General features: G+C 39.9%; 1 protein-coding gene across 1 annotated transcript in view; it reads left to right on the top strand.

The window, feature by feature from the left end:
• Nucleotides 1-2,122: 2,122 nt before the first annotated feature.
• ADSS1 (adenylosuccinate synthase 1) overlaps nt 2,123-23,247 on the top strand; it is a 29,980-nt gene continuing 8,855 nt past the window's right edge. The window contains exons 1-9 of the mRNA XM_065063336.1: nt 2,123-2,391; nt 16,068-16,170; nt 17,418-17,480; nt 18,239-18,289; nt 18,605-18,671; nt 19,666-19,773; nt 20,117-20,198; nt 21,160-21,286; nt 22,613-22,767. Of these exons, the coding sequence (XP_064919408.1) occupies nt 2,206-2,391; nt 16,068-16,170; nt 17,418-17,480; nt 18,239-18,289; nt 18,605-18,671; nt 19,666-19,773; nt 20,117-20,198; nt 21,160-21,286; nt 22,613-22,767 (942 nt within the window). The 5' untranslated portion in view covers nt 2,123-2,205. The remainder of the gene's footprint in view (nt 2,392-16,067; nt 16,171-17,417; nt 17,481-18,238; nt 18,290-18,604; nt 18,672-19,665; nt 19,774-20,116; nt 20,199-21,159; nt 21,287-22,612; nt 22,768-23,247) is intronic.

Below are 23,247 nucleotides of genomic sequence, written 5' to 3'. Positions count from 1 at the left end.
ATGGTTTAGTGCCAGTGTTGGGTTAACAGTCAGAGTCAATGATCTTGAGGGTCTCTTCCAACCAAAATGATTCTATGATTCTATGATTCTATGACTTACTTAACTGTAGTAGTGGGGGAAACAAGGATGAACACCGGGAGCTCCCTTCCAGTCTTCTGTATTTATCATATCCACTGATCCATGCTAAACACTCAGCTGGAGCATACAGAGTATTAAATCTTCCCTATCTCTTTTTCCTAGAGGAAACATTGCAAATGCTAGTAGAGGAAATGTCTGCTTTGTTTGTCACCATGAATGCTTACAAGGTGCTGGAGTCTGGAATATGTTCTATACTATTTCTCTACATTCACATATGTAAACCATATATGTATATGTATATGTGTATGTATATGTATATGTACGGGTAGATGCTTGTGTATATGCACACATGCACACATACAGAGCCCACACAGCACGTTTGAAATGGGCTGTATATGCTGCTATATTTCTATTTCTCAGTAGTTCATCCAAGTATTCCAGTACTTTCTTTTCATCCTTATAGCAGAGTAACAGATTGTGTGAGCACATTTCTTCATTTTGGCCCCTGCATTCACAACATGTTTGTGTGATCTCGTGTGTATCATGGCATCTCACCCAAGCCACCCTGTAAGAGAAGAAATACGTCACTGGAAAACGCTGAGTTTCTGTCACTTCTTTTCTCGCTGGGAACCACATGCATGCATTGGCTGGTGCAGCTCCTCCTGTCTGAAGCTGCAACCTGGTATTTTCTGCTGGTGCATTGCTTCTGTGCGAGCGCATGTGCACAGACATGTACGTGCATATAAATATATATATATACACCTCATACTAATGCAGCTCCATGGGCCTCAGACCAGTCTGTTAAGCTCACACTTTCCAAATTGCTTTTTTAAGGACGTGGTGCCACATGTCTGGAGCTAAAGGATGTGCATTACAGAAGTCAAGCGTAGAGCACAGCTCATGCATGGGGAGGGGGTTATGGGTGCCAGGCACGGTCTGTTTGCCTGTCGCAGCAGGGAAGCAGGCACATAAATCTCTCCCTGTGACACAGCTCCACATGCCTCGCTTGTTTGTGTCGCAGTGACAGTCCTGTTTTTTCAGGTCAGTGTGTGAGGGTATGTGTGGGTGTGCACATGTACCTCGCCAAAACAGGCTCGGGTGTCTCAGGCCACCAGGACAGGGTATGTATGTGCCTGTCAGCGGGGTCTGTGCCAGGCAAGTAACAACAGTCATATGTATTTTAGGCGCTAGCATGTCTGTCAAATGCAAGTGCGCCTGCCCGTAATTCTTGGGCCAGCGGGTGGATGTTTGTGTCTCATGATCTGTGTGTGCCAGAGCAGCTTGTGTGCCTGCCCTTCTCCCTCTGAGTGCACATCTGTGTGTGTCAGGCCACTCTGCGTGTGCAGCTCTCTGTGTCTGATGCCTCAGTCCCACATGCCCCATAGCAACGCCTCTCTTGTGGTGACAGCGGCTCATGTCTCTCAGGCCAGCGTCTGTCTGTCTGTCAGCGACACAGGCTCGGGTGCCGCAGGACTCCATGTGTGTCTCACAGTGATGCAGCTCCTGTGCGTAACACCAGCTCATGGGTCCGTTTCATTGTGTCACTGTCACATACACCTCAGCACTGCTCGTGCATCGCAGTGGGAGTCACGCACCTCAGGATGGCACGTACCTCCATGTTCCCGAGACACAGCCCCACGGGGCTCAAACCACTGTGACAGCCACACGCCTCGGCCCCGTGTGTTGTCTGTGTCACAGAGCCATATGCCTCAGACTCTTGCATGAGTGTGCCTCGCATGATGCAAGCCTGCATGACCCAGTCTGTCTGTCTGTCCGTCTGTGCCACGGGCCTGGCTGCCTCAGACAAGCGCGTCTGAGAGTGACACGGGCCCATGTCCCTGTGAGGCGCCCCTGTCACACGCGTGCTCCACAGTGCCACAGCCTCTGTGCCTCGGAGGTCGGTGCGTGCGTGTGTGCGGAGCTTGTGCGCGTGTGCGCACTTGTGCGCGGACACGGTGCGAGTGTCGCCGGGCGCGGCGGCGGGGCGGCCGGCGGGGCAGCCGGACCCTCACGTCAGCGCGCCGCGCGGGGCGGGCGGTGGCGGCGCCGTTAAAGGCCGGCGGCGCAGGCGGCGAGCGGAGATTGGGCTCGGCGCCGGCTCCAGTTCCAGCCAGCCTCCCTCCCACCATGTCGGGCACCCGAGCGTCCAACGACCGCAGCAGCCACCCCGGCGGCGGCGGGGTCAAGCGGGCGCGCAGCGAGCCGGGCGGTAACAAAGTGACGGTGGTGCTGGGAGCGCAGTGGGGGGACGAAGGCAAAGGCAAGGTGGTCGACCTGCTGGCCACCGAGTCGGACATTGTGTGCCGGTGCCAGGTGGGTGCCGGGCCGGCTCTGCCCGCCGGTCCCCTGCCCTGCGTTTCGTGCTCTCCTCGGCCCCCGCTTTAACCCCCGCTCCCCTCAGCCCGGCGCCCTCCTTCCCTTGTGGGTCCCCTCTTTCTCTCCCGTGTTGCTCTCCCCTTTCTCCCCTCAAATCCCGTTTTCCTCCGCCTGCCCGCTTTTATCTCCTGCCGCTCCTGCGGGTTTTCTTCCTTCTCTCTCCGCTCCTTATCCCTTCTTCCCGTCTCCTCTCCTGCAGTGAGGGGGTGGAGGCGAATGTACCCTGGTGGGCATCCATGTACCCCCCCCAAACCCCCTCAACTCTCCCCGGTTGCTCCTCGAAATGCCAGTCGGAAAGAAAAAGCCCTGAACTATAAATATAAATAGCTGACCCTTCACGATAAGCGACACAAGATCCCGAGGGGGCGGGCGGGGGGGGGGGGGGGCCGGGGACCGGGACCGTCTGCCTGGGGCGGGGCGGGGCGGGCGGGGCAGCGCTGCGGGGCCGCTGCCCGCGGGGAACCGGTTGCGCTCCGGGCGCTTCCCGGCGCTTCCCGGCGCTGGGTTCTGTGGAGAAGCAAAGCCCCGGGGCCTGGGGTGGGGTCGGCTGCTTGCAAGGCTGAACCGCTGCCTGGAAGGGAGCTGGTGAGGATCTCCGGTCTTGTTGGTTCGTCGGGAAAAGAAACGTGATGAAGCGGCTTGACGACCGGCTGCTAATAAACATCATGAGTTTTTCTAAGTTTTGCTGCAGGGGCTTTTTTGGGTAGGGGGGTTGTGTTCTCTGCAAAACGCCTGGAAGTTTATTATAAGAAATATTTTAAAGTGGGGTGTGAGTAAAATGGAAAAAACAAGTTATGTAAAAATACAATATTTAAACAGTTTGATGAAAACAGGGAACATTTTACATGTGTTTGCTTATATGTATTTTTGAATTGAATATAATGCAAGGATTCTTAAAACTGTTTGCCTAATACAAACCAAATTAGACACAAAAGTGATCCCAAATAATAGCAATAGCTTTTAAAAGAACTGCTTTCAAACATTAATTATGAACATACTAGATGAACACAACTGAGAATCTGTTCAGTTGTCCCTGTAAACTGTGTGACCACGTTAATAAGTATTCAGCTTAGTTCAGCTCACGTGCTATGTACCATAAAATTTATTCCACTTTAAAATGCATGATAGCTGCTGAAAAGCTACAGAAATCCTTGAATCTGAGGTGATAAATCCAAGTATGTTTGTGTCATTAAGTATATTGTGTAAATAAATGTTGTCATGAGAGTTAAATATTTAGTAGACAGAGGAAGTATTTTCAATTGGAACATTAAACTCACAGGATCTTGAATCACCTTGGGGAGAAGTTTCCATGCACAAGTTAGCTAATGAAATATATTTATCAAGACTATAGTTACTTTTCCATCTTCTCCCTCCTCCCCAATAAGCTGTTGCTAGGAATTTAAACATAGGTCTCATAACTGCTTTGAGAAAACAAGATTTAGCTTTTAGCTGAGGAGGAGCATTTAATATAGGCCACAATCAGTACTTTCTCATGGGTTTACTGTTACTACTGCAAGAAATCATATTAGATCTTTTTAGACCCACTTCTGAGGGATGCCCTGAGGCCTTTTTCAGGATGGATTTGCTGTCCATCCGGAGAACTAATTTGCAAAGCATGGCCCCAGGTGCAGGCTCAGAATACCCTTTGCAGGATACAGGACCCTGCGTGGGTGAGCGTGTCCGAAGGGTTAGTGTGTTAACAACAGGCAAGATGGCTTTGATGGTTTAATATGGTGTTGGGCACATCTAGATCATCTTTCCATAGCCTAAGGGTGGATCTAGAGTCGCTCTGGACTCTATTCAAAAAAGTGTTCACAGATACTCACACACACACAAACACAGTGTGTATATGAGACTACAATAAGATTGCTAACTAATACACTGATTTAATGGTCTTCAGGATTAGAGTTTAGGGGAGAATATGAAACATTTGAAGGAGACAATATGAATAATGATTTGCTTCTGAGTAGCAAAAATTATACAACTTAAGTGAGAAGTGGGGGGGGGTTGTTAGTATTTAAGTGGGGGTTTTGTGCATCTAGTAACTTTGAGGATGCTTTTTAAAAAAGATACCATCTTAGTAGTTTAATATTTTGTACTTTCAAAGCCAATCATGCAAGTAAGTAACAGTGTATGAAATGTTTCTGTTTGAAATGTTGATTTCTCTGAGTGAAAATGGTAGGTCATTAACTTACAGGTGTAATCAGGGAGAATTCATTAATGCTGTGTAATGCCATGAAAAAACTCAGCGTCTGCACCAGGATCTTGCTTGTGTCACATTCCTCCTAGAAACTAAGAAAAACTTTCTCAGTGTGATAGCACTTGAGTATTAGAACAGATAGCTTTGAAAAGAAATGCTGAATGGCTTGCTTCTTAGAGATTTTAGCCAAAATACCAGAAAAAGCTCCATCAGGAATTTTTTGTTGTTTAGATTGACAAGGTTATTTCCTGATGTCCTGCCCACTCCATTTTCTGAGACGTTGATGGAAATGGTGTTCAACAGCTTGTTTTGGTCCTCAGTGACATGGAAGTAGGAAAAGCTAGAAAATGAATGTCAGAAAGGGGGACGTTTCTGTCTTTTAAAACAATGTCTGAGCTACATTAATCCTTCATCATGGCAGGTGTGTTGTTTGTTTATTTTCCCACCTTTTTGAATAGGAGTTTAAATCCTGGGCTGAATCGGAGTTCGAAGAGCTTTCTCGAAATAGTAGTTCCCTAATATTTCTATGAAAGGAAATAGTTTTCATTAAATGTTTCTCAAGTATTTTTAGTGTGTTGATTTCATGAGAAACATCTGTGACAACTAGATTGCTATAGAGGAAACGAAGTAATATTTCCTGGAATACTGGAAAGAAAGGCAAGCAGGCAAATAAGTCCTTCACTGGCACAATGGAGGCTTCAAAATACATTAAATAAATAAAATTGTGCATTAAAACCCCATATTATTTGATTTTCCTGAGCTTTCAGGATATAATGTCACAGGAATTGAAAAATCTCAGTTTGGTGATCATGTTGTTTCAGTCTTTCTCAGTACTTACACAGTCTAAGTCAAAACAAATTTGCCTAATTTTTCACAGTAGCAACACTGAAATATGTGACATAATTTAAATATGAAATCTTAGTTCACTTGAAGTAATTTATTTCATTTCACCCATATACTTGAAGCATTCTTCTTGAAATGGGATGTTTCAATAAGGGTGAAAGATCTCTGGATAATATCATAAATGATGCTTGAGCGAAACTTTTCACAGGCTGCTTTCATTAAAATACCAGATACACAGGCACACATACTCATATAAACAACCAGAAAATCCATTTCTGAATAGATTTAATAACAACAGGCAGTTTAGGGCTGTTAAGGAACTGAGTAGGCTTATCTAAGTTTGGGTTATTAGTGGAGAACATCAAGAACATTTTTCGTCTAATTTGCTCTTTCAGCAAGCAAAGACATTCAGAAGCAGAACGACAGAGGCTGATATTTTTCTTATTGTGGCCTCCTGGGGCATAGAACTGTCCCATTATGCTGTGCAACGCTTAATCTCTGGTATGTTTTTACAGAAGGATACAATCAAAGAGTTCCGCTGCAAATGTTTCATTTTGATTGTTTTTTTGTTTTGTTTTGTTTTTTGAAGAACAGGGTTTGTGCATTTGTGTAAAGCTTCTAGCTGAGAGAACATCAGACATAAAGAAGGAAGTTGACATTTTTCCCAGCCTCTTACCCTGTTCTCATAGAACAAGAAGTCCTAATGTAAGCTTAAGTAATACGGATGCATGTACTGAAGAAGAGAAGTTTGGCATTGTTCAAAATGTGCCTTCAGATTGTGATTTCTTCAGTGGCTGCTCCCAATCCAGTTGTCTGCTTTGCACTTCACCTCACACGTTGTTGTACAGTTACCTTAAAAGCTCTGGTTTGCAGTTGGTTTTGCCTACCTGTGTTTACTTAGATGATTTCCGCAGATATGGTTCAGAGCATGACCCAACAGTCAGCTGTCACAGATGCTGGGGTGATGCACCTCCAAAGGCACCACTTAAACTAGATCTATTCCCAAAGAGTTGTATATAGCACTGCTGGAGTAAGTTCGGAGTTATTTGAGGACAGCTGGTGGTCACACAGTTCTAGCAGAGATTATGCAAGATACACTTGTAATAATAATTTTTCATTGAGTGTATGTACTGTGAAGTTCTGCATGAGTGCAAATGGAAAAGCAAATAGCATGCATTGGCATAAATGGCAGGAGAAGTACCGTGCGTCTTTGCTGATAATGTTTAATTACTGATGAGATATTTGCTCTTTTATAATACAAGTGTGTGCCAAGAGTGTCTAGGAATTCCTGTAGTAATGGAGATTAAACAATTCTGCCTTTTCTGGTCAAGTTTTCTTGTGCAATAAATTGTTTTTCACAGAGATATCCAAAAGCGTTGGAGGGAAATGACGTTAAACAATTTGATTAAAAGTTTGAAGGAGAGGAACAAGAAAAGATTTCTAAAAGCTCAGTGTGAAAGATATGGAAAATGTTGCTAGTAAACTAGTAAAGCCCCTGTGATAATAATCATTACCTGCAGTTACTGAATAGATTGGTAAAACAGTTGTAGCAGAAATTAATATCTTCACTTCATACTGAAAGCGGTGACAATGATTCAGCAGCAGGGACTAGTCCAAGACAGTTTTTAAGATTTCTTTCAAGCCTTCATTTGGCACTGCTGTTGTAGTGCTGCCCATGCCAGTGCTGGATGTGTCAGACCTGTGACACTTCTGGCATCTGGAAGCCTGGAAACAATCTGCCTGATGTTACCAGCATTCCCTTCAAGAGCTGGTGTTGAAGAAACAACAACAAATTGTAAGAATGTGGTTGCAATAAGAAGAGCTGTTATTAGGTTTCTTTAGCTTCTCGTATTAATACGCTTTTATTTTTCACTAATTATGCAGTCACTCTTAAAAACGTTTCCTCTGTCCATGTCAGTATGCTTTAAAGTTAAGAGCTGCTTTAGTTTTAGAGAGGGTTCATCTGATCTTTTCAGACAGAACAAAAAATATTGTTGAAGAAAACCTGAGCAAGTTGAAAAAGGTGCCAGAAAAACTTGCTGTTAATGGTTGAGTAGTTCACAGTTATTTGGACTGAAGAGATTTAACCAAGTTATACCCCAAGGGTGTTGAGTCTCTAGTTTTCTTGATGTAGTGGGTGTTAACAAATAAGATTGAGAGGGCCTAACCAGCAGGAAAAGCTTAGCAATGGTTGGTTTGAGATACCATTGCAATATGACAGAACAATCTAAGAAGGGGTAAAGGACATGCCCGACACTTACCATACAAGTAATTGTTGTGTATTATTGGCAGTTGCCTTATTTCCTTGTTCTAGTGTTTTCATGAATGCAAAGTAAATACCATATATATATATATACATATTAGAAGTAGTACTTTGAAGAATTCAAAGGAATATACTGCGGGCAAGTGATTGGAAAATAAAGATCAAACGTGGCAGAACTGCCAGAGAACAAGTTTTTTTCCAGTGGTTTAGGTGCGAGACAGGATGTTTCCTGTGTTCCCCTGTTGTGCTGCTGACGTGGCTGGGCAAAGCAGCCGCACGTTGTTGTGACTGTCCCTATTGATCATGGGCTGCTGGAACTGTTTGCAACGGGGATTAAATTAGGACAGTTTTATGTGATGACTGCATGGAGTTACAGGGGCTCGTTGGCTACTGTTTTTCTCTGTGTGTATGGATTGTGTTATTCTCATTTCAGTGAGACCTAACCCTGATATTCAGTATAATTTCTCCCTACAGGATAAAGTATCATGTAAAGACTTTAATCTCCTAATGATTTAGTGCTTGACGATTTTCAGTGCAGAGATTGATGACCTTGGAGTCACGAGTGTGCAGTGACTGCAGGACTGTGGGTTTTGATTTCTCTAATGTTTGGGAAGGTTGATAATCCCAGTTGCATGCACATGTACATTCATACAGGCATATTACTTTCTAAGTAATGTTTGTAAGATTCACTGCAGAAAAGAAACTAGCTTATATTTTGCTGCTTAACACAAGAGAGGATTCTTTAAGTGTGGGCATTGGTTTCCTTAGCTACAAGAAAGAATTGCACCCTTTCAAAATTGAAATTTTTTGTTGCAATTTCTAACTTGTTGGATATTGTATCAAAATTTTACTTTTCATTTTGCTTATACAATACTTACATGCTACACAGTATCATTTTAGGCTTTAGAACAACTTGGTGACATTGCTATTTTAAACTAGCCTCTCCTCTGGGCATCAGCGAGATCATCTCAGGAGCACCAGGATTATAAATACTGTATGAGAAGGTCAGGTTTAAAGTTTCCAAATCTCCATAAGAAAGCAAGCTTAATTTTCAATCCCCTGTAATAAAGCCTGATAAATTTATTATCCTGTACAAGCATCAAAAGAAAGCAACTGAAAATTAAGCTGAAATGACATCTGTTCTGTTTCATTCCTGTTGTAACTCACTAGCTGTTGTTACTTGTTTACAGATATAAGAAAAGTTATGTTCATATCCTTGGATCATATTACTTCCTACAGGGACATGACTGGATCTCTTCAGAAGAGAGGGCAGAAGATGAGCAGACACATCTAGGTTTTTCACGTTTGATTTCCTTTCTTTTAGGATCCTGCTAACATTAGTCAGAATGCTTTTTCCACTATAGCATTTTTCTATCAATTTACCTTGAATTTGTTATTTTCATCTTCTGCTGGAGTCGTGTGGTGTTTTTGCAGTGGTCTGTTGTAGCAGATTGTTTTTACATGGTCTGACAAAACTTTAAATTCTGTTTGAGAGAAGATACCTGGAGTTTATAACTGTCTAGTTTGCCTACACTGATTGCTATTTAAACCTGAGTTGAATTAGACCTGTGTTTTCCAGTTGTGTTTTTCAGATACTTAGGAAGACCAAGGTATGAATATAATTTAGGGCCACTTTTTCTTTGCAGTAAAGGAAAAATACTACATTATTACTGCAAAATACGATGTAAGCTTCAGGCTTGGATATTTGCACTATAATTATTTTATATATTTCTTTTAAAGGTCAAAAGTTTTGCTCAGTTCGTCTCTCGATTGTTTGTGTCTATAATAATACTATAATTAGCTCCTTAGGCTTTAGGTCTCCTTCCATGGGAATTCAGGAGTTTAAGAGATCACTATTTGAATGGGGAAGGTGGGATCCTGTGATTTTTGTTCATTCTATGAGGCAGTGAGAAGAGGTACAGCAGGAACACACTTGAGCAGATGCAGGAATCGGACACAGCAGTTCTGTGCAGAGTTGTTCTTACTCAAAACTGTTATTGCAAACGTATTCTTTGGGAAGAAGAGCAAGCCAAGCTAGATTTGGCTGATAACTCGTGTCAGGAGATAAATACTTGCAACTCACTCCAGCTCCTTGTCACCACCGTAGCTTTAAAAATCACCGCTCTGTCAGTCGTTCTGGTCTAAGTGTACTTCTGATTATTCTCTTTGCAATGGCTTGGGTTAAAAAAAATCATAAAAGTTGTGATCCACTCCCTGGAACTGAGTTGGGGTGAGTTGGGTTGCTATCAGGTAACAGTTTCACTGGAAAAATTAGCAAGAAAAAACTTGCAGTAAAGGAAACTATAACAAACACCAAAGGCAGCACCTCCCAACCAGAATGTACAGCACTCCCAGTCATCTGACGAAAGCTTTCATACACAGGTGATTTTGTGCCATTGTGTCCAAAGGTCTGAGCGTTCAAAGGATTTAATGCATTCCATTTATGTGTGTGTTGGATTTTTTTTAAAGCAAATGATGTTCTAAACTCTTTTGCAATGGTGTAAATTAGGAGAAAGAAAATTGCTCCATCCAGGTAAGAAAACTGAAGTATTTTGTAGTCTGTTTCATAGTATGATGAGAGATTTTTGGCCTGCAGATGCAGTTGAATTTCAGAAAATGTTTTGCTTTGTCCGTGGGTGCAATTTGTAGAGCTGAGACACTTAGAATGAAAAGAGGTGAACAGGAATCATAGCATTTGTTTTCAGATGTGGTCTTCCCAAACTGCTGGTTTGTAACTGCTATTACAATTCCTAGATTATAAATTCTTAGATTATAATGCCAGACAGGGTCATCTTGTAATCTTGTCTGAGTACCAAGGACACAGTATTCCAGTAGCAGTTGCACCATGGCCGAGAGGAGAGGTAATACAATCTCCTCCTACTTGATATTCCCATTTATACATGCAAGGCTTGTATTAGGCATATCAGCTGGTACTGAAGCTGTGTTCAAAAACCTCCACATGCTTCCTAGCATAGACACCTCCCATCCAAAGTCTGACCTGTCCTTTTGTTCCTAATTTGTTTATTCTAGACCTGCTTGTGAAAAATTATACGTTCACTGTTTATACCAATTGGCCAAGGAGCTCAGACTGCTGCATGCTGCTGGTACACCGCCCAAATAATAGTTGATTTCTTTTTTCCTCATTGTGTTGATTAACATTGCTAACAAGAAGAGGGTGAGGACTGATCCCTGTGGGGCACATCAGAGACATACCTGTTGTGTGTTTATCTTCTAGTTTAAAACTATCATCAGGTTCTAAGGCATTTCATATGTGCCCTGCTGATTTTTAGATTAATCTGGTTTGTTAATCATGTTGTTTTGGGGCATTGTGGGGAGCACTGAGCAGATGAAGGATGTGCTAACCAGCAGAAACCAGAGTATCTGGAAACGTTCCTCCCACATGTGCAGAAGGCAGCACCCTGCACTGCCTGGCTGGCAAGAGCAGGCAGAAACACCTCTGAGCATCAGGACACGCTTCATTCCTATTCAAACATGTTTCATAGGGTTCCTGCTGCAGGTACTGAACAGCTTCACTGCTGCTCTGAATAGAAATTCTGCTTCTACCGTGGGATGTTTCAACTGCACAGAATCGATGATTTTAAAAAAATCAGCCTTGAAATGGCTGAGCACTTTGGAAGGTGGATTTGCTGCTTCATCTTTTGTCTAAGTTCTACTAACAAGATAAAGACTATGTGTTATCCTCTACCAACCTCTTCATAATAATTATTAATTCCCTGAAAGGTAGTATTTATACAAGCATACAGTTGCTAACACTGGTAAAATGGAATAGCCTCTCAATTTAGTTTATTGATGGCAGTGCTCGTGTTCACATGCTCTAGAACAGTAATCAAAGTACCTCACTTCAGTGGGAGAATCCAGTATCACAAATATGTCAGCACATGAAAAGCTTTGAAAAGTATTTTCTTTTTAAACAATGGACTTGAAAAAAAAATTTGGATGTTTTATGAGGCAGCTTAAGTTCCTTTAGCTCCTTCTGGTACTGGGACAGCATGCAACTTAACACTTCAATTATTAGATGTCTGAAAATATAGATTAAAATCTTTCAAGAAAAAAATCCCATTTTTGTGTCCAACATAAGCATTCTTTGAAAGTAATTGGGGAAAAAACAAAACAAAATAAAAAAACCTCTAGAAACAAAAAACCTCACCATATAGGACAACTCTGCTCTGAAAATAGTGCCTAGTATGTGTTTCCGGCTGTTTAACTCTTGAGAACGTCATGTTGCAACTATTTCCATTAACTAACTAACTTGTTTTCTAACCAGGAATGACAGGCATCTTAGCTTGTTGAATTTAAACCATGTTGCTCATGGTCTGCTGGATTTTAGAAGAAAGGAGGTATAGCTTGCAGTGCTGCAGGTAATAAAGCATGCCTTAGGCAAAATATATTGAAATTATACATATTGAATGCTGTTATAGAGTCTCAACTTCTAGCACTTTCAAAGATAATCAAAACTGATTTGTTAGGCAATGTAGGTACTTCCAAGAGGCTGGATACTAATTTTCCACTGCAGGCTATGAATGACTTAAGTGGAAGTTATTTTTTCCTTGGTGCCTGATTTAAATGTGGGGAACTTTAACATCCACCAAATACTGTTAGAAACAAGCATTATTTTTCCGCTCTTTATCTTTAACATAACTGATACAGAGATCGGCAGCTGTGGCTGCACACTCAAAAAGAATTTTCTGTGTTCTCTAGAGATGAGTTTCCTAAATGATATTTAGGTCTTTTTATTACTGTGCTAATCATGTTGTCTTTGGCATGCTTAATACTTTCTAGGTCTCAAGTCACACTTCATTGCTGCAGTTTGCTGTAACTGATAGCCCCAAACACCTGTACCTGGTAGTTTTTCTGCATTTTCTATGGTTTTAATAGAGTCACTTGAGATTAAAGTGGCTTTACAGAAGGCACACAAGTGCTGCTGAACGTGGTGGGATCACTGCAGGTCTCAGATTGAACTGGCTGCTGATGTTCAAGGTGCTGCTGCCATCCCAGTTACACTCTTAGCCTTTCAGAGCTTCAGGAGATCACCTAATGGTTCCTTCTTGGGAACAGAACTTCCCATTCTGGAGGAGTTTAGTGGGAATGGCCAGGCTTTCCAGATTTGGCAAGTGAATGCTAGTTGTTATTTCTGGTCATACTATCATTTTGCAATACAGATGATGCCAAAGTGGCATCATTCGTTAATCAGTAAGAGCATAACTCTTGTCAGAGAAGTTTTTGAAGAACCACAAAAGAAGGCAGGTATGGTCTCTGAAGACCTAGGAAACTGCAAATGATGAAAGACAAATTCATGTGAGATCAGTGATACATAGCAGAGATTCTGTGGGCTGGATCTGGATATTAAATGGAAGCTCATTGTGCAGTGTCAAGCAGAGAGACCAAAGATTTCTTGGTCTAAGTAGAAGCATCCTGAGGGTCCAGAGAATACTGTCACCAGGTGTGTTAGTGCTCGACATCACTTTAATGAGATACCATTTGAGGGGAAAGGAGGGCTCTTACATGGCTGTGGTGTACAGGATATTTCTCTGCACCCTCAATTGTGTAATCTCCAGATTAAGCCCACAGAAGCTTTTATACTTGATTAGCAAAGTAAATGGTTCATATAGACCCTATATGGACTCTTAGAACTCAAGTAAAATTAGAAAAGGAGTAGACATCTTTAATATCTGGGCTATTTGACTGCCAGTATGCCGTTATTAATAGAATATCTATGAAACTGAACATGAGAAATTACTGAAATGACCAGATAATAAATTGAAAGTATCTCATTGGACCAGCAATATGTTTTGCAAGTTAGATCTTGTGCGATGGGCAATTTAGTGCTCTGCTACCACTTCAATTGTATTTGTAAAAATGTAATTAACTGAGCCGGAAAATATACTTGGAAGACACTTGTTTAGGAAATGCAGACCAACGTGAGCAGTGCACAAAAAAAGTTCCAGAGCTGTCAACACTAGATTTATATTTAGAAAAGTGCTGTTTTAGAAGGTTTGTCACTGGATTCTTGGTTTATATTGTCTATCCAGAGGGACTGAAAGTGGATTCAGATATTTTGACAATTAAAGGATATATCGTATTTGCTGATGTTTCTGCACTTCAGCATTTTCTTCTTTGTATGCCAGCTTTCACAGCTAGTTGACTAAATCCCTTTTTAAGCATTTGCTAAAGAGAAAACCAGCATTTGTCTGGGTATCAGTGGTTCAGGAAAAATTCCAAAACCATAAACTATCTTTCATAAAAATTCTCATATTGGTATATCCCACCCTCTAAAATTTTGGATACCAGAAAACGCTTCTGACTATAATTTGGGAGTGCTGTTATCTCAGATTGTGAGTCCTAAAGCCTGGTTTCATTTGTTCATGTAGATTAAGAAAAGTGGAATGTAACTATGGTATTAGTGACAACAAATACTTTTGAAGGAGCCTGGTTCCCCATTTTCTCAGGAAATCTGAAAGTTGTTTTAGTAGAGATTAAATCAGTGTTAAAAGATGGAATTCATTCTCTTAACATTTGTCTTGCCGTTGCCTACAGGCAAGCAGGAAAGCAAAGTTGATTGTCTCAGAAATTATTAGTCTCTTTCTTAAGCCTGAGACCACTATACTAAAATAAACTAGTGTTTCAACCAGTGCAATCCATCCAGTCTCAGACCTCTTAAATATCATGTGAAGGAGTCCTCTGCATGATTTATTAGCCTGCTAGGTAGTTCAGTACCTTTAACTAGATCCAGGTTCCTACAACTGGCTTATTGTATCTGGGAGGCAAGTTAAATACCCAGGGATGGTCCTGTTTTCTTCAGGATTGTCTAGACAAGTAATAACTCTGCATTATCAAGACACTTGCGAGTCCTTCATAGCCCAAGGATGAGCCATCCAGCAGTTCGCTAAATCAGATGAAATTTGTGTGTGCTCCAGTTTTTCTGTTACAACTCCTACTCAGCTCTCCTTAGCAGGTTATCTGTTTAAACTTCATTGTTGAGTTCACATCTCCAAAAATGTGAGAATTACTATTGTTATATTTAAAGGCATATTTTTAATGTTTTTCTCCATCCCACTGCTTAAAAAAGCTTAGATTTTCTTTTTTTTATATATACTGTAGCTTTTATTTTCTTAATGTTGTGTTTCAGCATGTATTCCCACTTTGAAAGAAATTCCAGTTGCTGTTTTCCTGTATATTACATGCAAACATATAGACAAATGAGTAAATGAAACTCTGGAAAGACCTGTGTTATATTATTAATTTTTATAAATGACTGTCCTTTCTCAGAGTCTTCATACAACATCTCCACTCATTCAGCCAACGTTCTTCATTATTTGCAAATTATCAGTGACAAGTCTCAGTTCACCTTCCAGCAGATGCCCTCATTCAAGATACTTCTATGTCATTCAGACCTCATATGAAATCCGCAAAGATTTATAATTGTTTTGGAAAATGGCAGGCCTGTAGCACCATATCAGACAAGTAGTAAAGCAAAAGAGTTAAATTATGGCAGAACAGCAACAAACATTAAGCCTGTTAAGAAAACTGGACCTTTAATTTTTAAAACTTTTTAGTGTTTCTGTTGAAATCAACTCATAACCTTGATTTACCTCTTCCCAAGTTTGTGTGTTGTCTCATCACTTTCTTTTAAAGCTGTTTGCAATAAAATCAGTTTCTTGAGGAAAATACCAGCCCCCATTCTCAGGTCTGGTAGATGGTCAGATAAGGTTTGAGTAGTAGCAGACTCCATAAAATGGTGGTGGTCTTAACTGAGGAGGTAATGCCTTGACAGGGAGATTCTGTGAAGCCGCAAAGACCAGACATGCTCCCAACTCTGTACAGACCTTCCATCTGGTACCCCTAAAGATGCAGGGACTGGTTGTGGGTGGGCAGGTGAGAGGAGCTTCTGTTCAAGGGGAGATATTGGGCGTTGTAGGCTTAAGCCTGAAGAAATGGCCATGCACAGATGATGCCCAAAAAGGATGGACTTGTGTAGGTATGTCAGAGATGGGACTCCATGGGTGGCACTTCAATCCAGTTTTGTTCCCAGAGATCTTCAGTTCTCTTCAATCTTCTGCCAGGACTCCTCCGTTTATTCTTGCGCTGCCCCAGTTCTGCCTTGACTCTGTAGTATCTTTCTGCCCCTTTTACAAGCTTACAGCAGCTCAAGAAACTGTAGGGTGGAGAAGGCAATGACCTAAGACACGAATGTGTAAATAAAAAAAGATGATCTTGGCAAATCATCTGCTGAGGATTGAGATTGGTGGTATAAGGCCGTTAATCTTGTGGTGTTTCTTTCTATTGCAGGGTGGAAATAATGCAGGCCATACCGTGGTTGTCGATGGGAAAGAATATGATTTTCACCTATTTCCTAGTGGCATCATTAATCCAAAGGCAATTTCATTTATTGGTAAGATAATTTTGGAACTTATTCAATAAAACAGCATTATGTGGTGGGTAGCTGCAACCATATTTTATAGCAGCAAGCAAATTAAAACATATAAATGACTGTCTTGGATTTGCTTTAGGTTCAGCTGTTTGACTTTTATTTCATTGCTGCTTTAACATGAAGAGTTATTCTGCTTTCAGTGTCAGTTTAGTTTCTGCTACTAGAAAACTGAAAGCAAGACCCCACTCTTTCTATCATGTTTTCAGGTTATCATCAGTCTTCTTTTTGTTCATATTACCAGCTCTTTCAGGTGATGTTATATTTCACTCTAAAGATATTCAGTGCAGATGGCAGCATAAAAAGCATGCACTCCTTACTGAACATTAAGCTCATTTTAGTGATAGGGATAGGCACATTTAAGCCTTTTATTTGTCTGAAATTTTTATTCTTTCTGACAGAAAAAAGTAAAAAAGCAAGTTTTTGTTTTTTTGTAAGTTTTTGAATTTTGTTTTGTTCAATTTGATAATTTCTGAATGATGATTGAAATACATGAAACACATATTTTTTTTCTCTCTCTGCTAAACATAGTGTATTGTCTTGCTTTTCAATTTACTTCCTTGTCAGTTAAAGACTATAACTTAAGTTATCCTAAATTTAGGCTGAGACAGACTCTTGCAGATATTTCTGATGTTCCCAAGAAGGAAGCAGCAGCTGTTTCCAGCCCACTACATCACTAATCCTCCACAATTCTATACTGTAGCTCAAAAGCAGGGTGAAGGCATTGCTGATGTGTTACACCATAGTTTGAGCTGAGTTTAAAACAAATACATGAATATTGCAGAAAACTTCAATACTGTCACACAGGCTTGTCAGTGTTGTAAGGCCACACACTTCTTTATGCTTTTACCAGCGGAGAACTGAGGCTGAAGTCATGGTGCAAAGTCTGTGACAGACCAAGACAAGAATCCACCTGTCTCTGAGACAAGCAAGCCCTGTTTTTTCTGATTTGAGCAGGCTTGTAGCTGCACACTCAAAATCAGCTCTGGCAGGGGGACTGGACTAGATGATCTTTTGAGGTCCCTTCCAATCCCTAACATTCTGTGATTCTGTGATTTATCCCAAAAGTTCTCAAGGTCACTTAATGAGAAACGTGGCCAACTTAGTCTTATTTTTTAAGTAAAATTTCAGACCAAGTGTTTTCATGCCTTGCTTCCTACGAATGAGTGTTTAATTTCTTGCTTTAAAATAAATCATTTATGTTCCCAAAGGTAATGGAGTCGTTATACATTTACCAGGCCTGTTTGAAGAAGCTGAAAAGAATGAAAAGAAAGGTTTGTATTGAGTAATTTTTAACCTTTCTTTATGGTGCCAGCCAGGTTGAGGGTTTGTTTAAGCCTTTATTTCTGACCATAAATACTCAGTGCCATGACATTCTGGATTTTTAAATAATGAGAAAAACAGTATTTAAAATGTTGAATAGTGTTGTAGTCTTCAGACAGATTTTTCTAAAGGCATTTTTTTCATGGGTTTTCAGGAAGTTTTATGGCATTTGATACCATGTTAGAAAACAAAATCCTAAAATGTGTGGCAAAGCTCCCTTTGACCTCAAACTGAGATGGATTAACCAGAGTTTCTGTGTTGCCTTTTCTGTGCCCAAGTATGAACTCTGCTTTGACACAGATGGTCTTCTAAGGTCCCTTACATCTTGAATTGTTTTATGATTCTATGTATGTAAATTCTCTATTTTCTGAGGCACAAATTAAGTTTGTGATTTACCGTATAGTGTTACACAAAAATCGTTCCTTAAAATAAGAATTGTGTGTAAGCCACAGCATTTTGGCATTAAGAAGTGCTGAATGTCTTTGTCCATACCAAAATGAAAAAGGAAAAAAATGAGAAAAGTTTGTAAACAAAAGCATTGCTGATATTTGCTGTTCACTTATTATATATTTTTATCCATTTTTTCTACAATCTTCTTAACAAAAAGTTCTATAAACTAGAAGACAGATACAGGAAAACTAAAAGCAAATCTAAAAGTTTGAGCAATCAGCACAGCTGAAATTGTGCTTTTCCTTATGTCTTCTGGCAGGTTTAAAAGATTGGGAGAAAAGACTGATTATATCAGATAGAGCACATATAGGTAAGTGATGATTGGGGAAAAAATCTCACAAATGATTGCTTAGCTCGTGGTGCTGAACTACATTATTACTCCACAGAGCACTCCTGTATTTGATCTAATACGGTTTCTTTATGTTGTGTGTCTGAAACATAATAATGGAATTTGGATTGCTGAAGAGTGTTTCACAATGTTTAAGGAATAACTTGCTCTGTTTTCACATAGGGAGGCCTGTGCACTATCAGTGGTAACAAAGACACTTTGTCATGACATTAGAGATGTCTGTGATTTAAAGAATATTTTTTCCTTCCACTATGTCCATTTGATTTTCCATTGCAGTGTTTGACTTTCACCAGGCAGTAGATGGGCTCCAGGAAGTGCAACGCCAAGCACAAGAAGGAAAAAAGTAAATATCTTTAGCACCTTCATTTAATTAACAATTAAGCTAATTTGAAAAAATGATGTAATTTTGGGAAACAGAAATGCAATGTATCTCTAAAGAGCTTTGATGTTACTAATTCTGTGGCTCTGTTCTGCTCCTGCTTACATTAGTGAACCAACTCTGAGGTATTACTGGGAAGGCAGGGTATGAATTCATGCATATTTCCATTTTCCAGTTCTGTGAAACATATAGAGACATTTTAAAATTCATACCAAATCCTCAAAATTAGTTTCCATTACAGTGATATTTCTAATCCAGTTTGACATCAGACTAGTGATGCTCTTTTGAGTCAGGTCTGAAGAGTTGGCATGATTGGGTTCCACACTTGTAGTCATTTATTGTTTATTCACTTACACTTCATGGGGATAGTAGTTTCTGTTTTAATCTTGTACTTTAGTACAGTATGTAACTATTCGTACTTCATTATTCTGGTTTATTGAAAGAGCAAAGGTTTATGTGAACACTGCTTTTCTGTGTTAGTTTTTGAACCCATTGAACAATTTCAGCCGAACCTACCATACAAATAGAGATCTCAGAATTACTGTATTTCTAAAATACTCATGGAAATAGGCATGCAGGTAGGGAAATACCTTCAATTTTTTTTATTCTCATCAAGGTAAAGGCTGCAGCAACAATTCATAGGGACAGGTGGTATGAATAATGCCGAAGCCATAGGAAAGCAGTTTGATCACTCACAGAACTGGTTGTCACTTACAACCAGACAGTGCTACAACTCAAGGCTCAATGCTTTACGGCATAGCATGCATATCAGCAACATATAGGCAAATCCACTGAAGCATGAAAGTTGTTGTATATTTATTATTATAGAACTCTAGTCTTTATTTTGCCTCAGATCTTGTACCCAGTAAATGGTATATTGAAGAGCATTAACAAAATTACCTAGAATAAAACCTATTTTCATATATTTATACATGTTTGCGGGGTTTCTTTTAAAAAGTATTGGCACAACAAAGAAGGGGATTGGACCAACATATTCTTCCAAAGCTGCACGAACAGGCCTTCGAATTTGTGACCTCCTTTCTGACTTTGATGAATTTTCTTCAAGGTACAACTATTTTCATTTCTAAATACTATGTGAAAGAGTGATACATTTTGGCTGCCAGATTTGCTTTTAAGGAGATGTTTTTAAATATGTGTCTGAATTTTGTATATAAGTTGTCTAGAAGGAGAAGAAAACTGGAAAGAACGTGTGTGTTTCTTTCCTGTACTTCAGTTTCTCATCATTTAGAATGTAATTTTGTAAACTGGGAAACGCACTGGCTGAGTTCTGGGTGTTTTCTCCCTGTAGCTCTTAGTATATACTGTGTATAATATAACCTGAGTTCTTGCCAAAGGTTCTATGAAGCTCAAAGAGTGTTCTTCATAGATATGACTTCAATATTTTACAGATTTAAAAATCTGGCACAACAGTACAAGTCAATGTTTCCCTCATTGGAAATAGATATAGAAGGGCAATTGAAAAAGCTAAAGGTAAGGATTCAACACTTTTAATACTTATTCAGTTTCAGGGAAAGTATAGAAGAATAATATTCATTTTAATTAAAGTAAAAATGTAGTTTAGCAGAACTGCTACTTATTAACCCAGTTAATTAGTTTAAATGAAAAATGCATATCTTTGTTATTATAAAACCTTTTCAGAAGCATTAGCTATGCCTTTTAATAGAATGTTCTCTTATTGTGGCCATTAAAATCAATTTTGTTTATGATGAATTTCTTCTATAATATTTTGCTTTTTTGACATAAACTAAGGGTTGTGTTAGTAGCCAAGAGAACACAGGGTGACACTCGCAGTTAGCTTCTCCAGCCATGACTGATCCAGTCTGTCTGAGAGACTTCCAGGCTTGCTGAAGAATTGTTTGTGAAAGCTGCATTTCAAGGTCCTGGTATTACAAGAATAATGTCTTTTTATAAATAAATGCAGAAGAGCCACTGCTAAAACATTGTCTTTCATGAATATGTAAGGAAAGCGGATGCTCCTACCTTTCTCAAGTTTTGTCACTTGTTCAGAGCAGACACCCTTCCTCTAAAAACATTTTTTAATATTTGTGAGTAGTGAGATATATATTCTTTTTTTAAAATTTTGGAGCTCCCTCTGTTTCTAAGTCCCGCTCTCCATGTGTCGAGACTACAGACACACTATATAGAGACTGTAGCAACAGAATGAGGTAGGTACACAGCATTTCTGTGAACAGAAATGGTACAGAAATTACAGCATTCTAATACCATAACAAATAATGTTTTTTTTTAATGTGAGTAGTTCAATACATAATTTGTTTCCAATAGAATATAAGCTAATGGTTGTGTTTTTCAGGTAAAACACAGTTATTAAGGATGATGTGTTAAGCCTATCTGTATGTTTCAAAAGTGAACACAGTGTTCCCCACTTCCAGCTGTTGTCAGGGGAGCCTCACATTTCTGCTCAAATTTGCAGGGATATGCTGAAAAAATAAGACCCATGGTTCGTGATGGAGTGTATTTTATGTATGAAGCTCTTCATGGCTCCCCGAAGAAGATTCTTGTTGAAGGAGCCAATGCAGCATTACTTGATATTGACTTTGGTAAGTTAAATTCAAAACTCAATTTAACTCCTAAGAGAGAGTTTTATTTTGATTTGTGTTTATTATCAGCTTTGCAAACAGCAGGAAAATAGAGGAAAAAAATAGCCTTTAATAGGAACAGATCTCCCAAATGTAAAACGCAGTAAACCAGAGATTGTATCATTAACAGGATTAAGTGCTTAGCGTTTAAATATTGATTCTTTTTATTTTTTTTTTTTTTTTTTTTTTTACTGAAGCTTATTCCAGTGGAGTTAAAATTTCACTCCAGATATTCTTGTCTTTATTACTTCTAAATGTGTGTGCTCATTGCTGTACGTTCCAGGCAGCCATTGCAGTGCTGCTCTGATAATTCCTCTGCAGGGGAGAGAGGATTAAGCTGATGCAGATAACCTGTAAGTCCAAACCTCCTCAGCTGACCTCTGCTCTCTTACCAAAAGTCTAATTAAACCACTGAGGTCTCCATGAAGATGAAATGAAGAACTGGAGAGATGCTCCAATCCAGAGTCACAGTGTAGAGACCATGAATAACTTCTTAAGACTTGGAAAATGTGCTGCAGATACTCAGAGCTGCTCATGTGGAGCACTGGGAATATCAGACTGTGACCTTTACACCAGGCTGTCCATGGACGCTGCAGAAATACTTTTTGGGATACACAGGATAGTGGAAAAAGCTTTACAGAGGAGCAGCATCCTGTAATGCAGGGGTGTCAAACTCATTTTCACTGGAGGCCAGATCAGTAGTTACAGTAATACAGTCCTAAAATTACATTAGCCCTTTGAAGGCAACCATGAGGCTGATGTGGCCCCTAGTGAAAATGAGTTTGACACCCCTGCTGTAATAGATCCAGTGCCTGCTGTGAGTCAGATTGCGATTCTTCTAAATTTCCCCCTTGTGGGCAATCCTCAGTGAAAGTTGCAAAGGATGAAGGCAGAAGAGCTTACGTGTTGGAACAGATTGAACATACTTGATACCTCTAAGTATAAGTAGTATGTTTTCTTATTTGTCTTGCTCACTAATAATATGCTTATAGAAATTGCTAGGATATCAGCTATTTGAGTGGAAAAAAAATCCTTCATTTTGGGTGGATTTCTGTGGAGCTTTAGAAATGTAAATACATATTATTCAGTTCAGGAGGAAGCAATTTGGGGAAAAACAGCTTAATTTGTTCTCTTAAAAGTAAAATGAGGATGTGTAGTAGGAAGAATTTGCCCTGCTCTTTGGCTCCTCTTTCAGTTTAGTTGAAAATCTCCTTTCAGCTCATAAAGGAAAACTGGTCTTTGTTGTCTTGCTGAAACAGGGTTGTGCTGTTGTGTTTTTTCTGGCAGGCACGTATCCTTTCGTGACTTCGTCAAACTGCACCATAGGTGGTGTGTGCACCGGGCTTGGTGTTCCTCCCCAGCACGTCGGTGATGTGTATGGTGTGGTGAAGGCTTATACTACTCGGGTGGGAATTGGAGCCTTCCCTACTGAGCAGATTAATGTAGGTTTTATGTTACAAAATGTGATATCTACAGTTGCCAAAAAATAAGGTCAATAGAATGGGGTAAGGGTATACAAACAATAAATAAGCACCATAGTAATAATGCCAAGCAGTGACATGGAGAGCATAGAACTACATTGGAAACTTCACGTATTTTTCTTCAGAAGAGAGAAGCAGAGTGTGATGATGTTGTCATATGACAGTGACCATAGTTCTGTTGTAATGAATGATGTGAAAACAGATTTCATCATTTTATGTAACATTGTAGGTGCATTTCAGTGGCAAGAGTTTGTTGTAGACTGGAACAGTAAGTGCATTGCAGGAAAGTTTAAATTACAAGATACAACTTCGGTGCTTAACAGCCTGTGTTCCGTGTCACTTATAGAATAAATGTGGTGTGTATGTCAGCCAGTCATGCACAAATTGATCAATAAAAAGAAGGGGAAAGATTTTGATTCTTTTAAACTGTCTATTGTATTT

The sequence above is a fragment of the Columba livia genome, chromosome 5 (assembly GCF_036013475.1).
Source record: "Columba livia isolate bColLiv1 breed racing homer chromosome 5, bColLiv1.pat.W.v2, whole genome shotgun sequence".
Taxonomy (NCBI): Eukaryota; Metazoa; Chordata; class Aves; order Columbiformes; family Columbidae; genus Columba; species Columba livia.
This window is presented reverse-complemented; position numbering and strand designations above follow the sequence as displayed.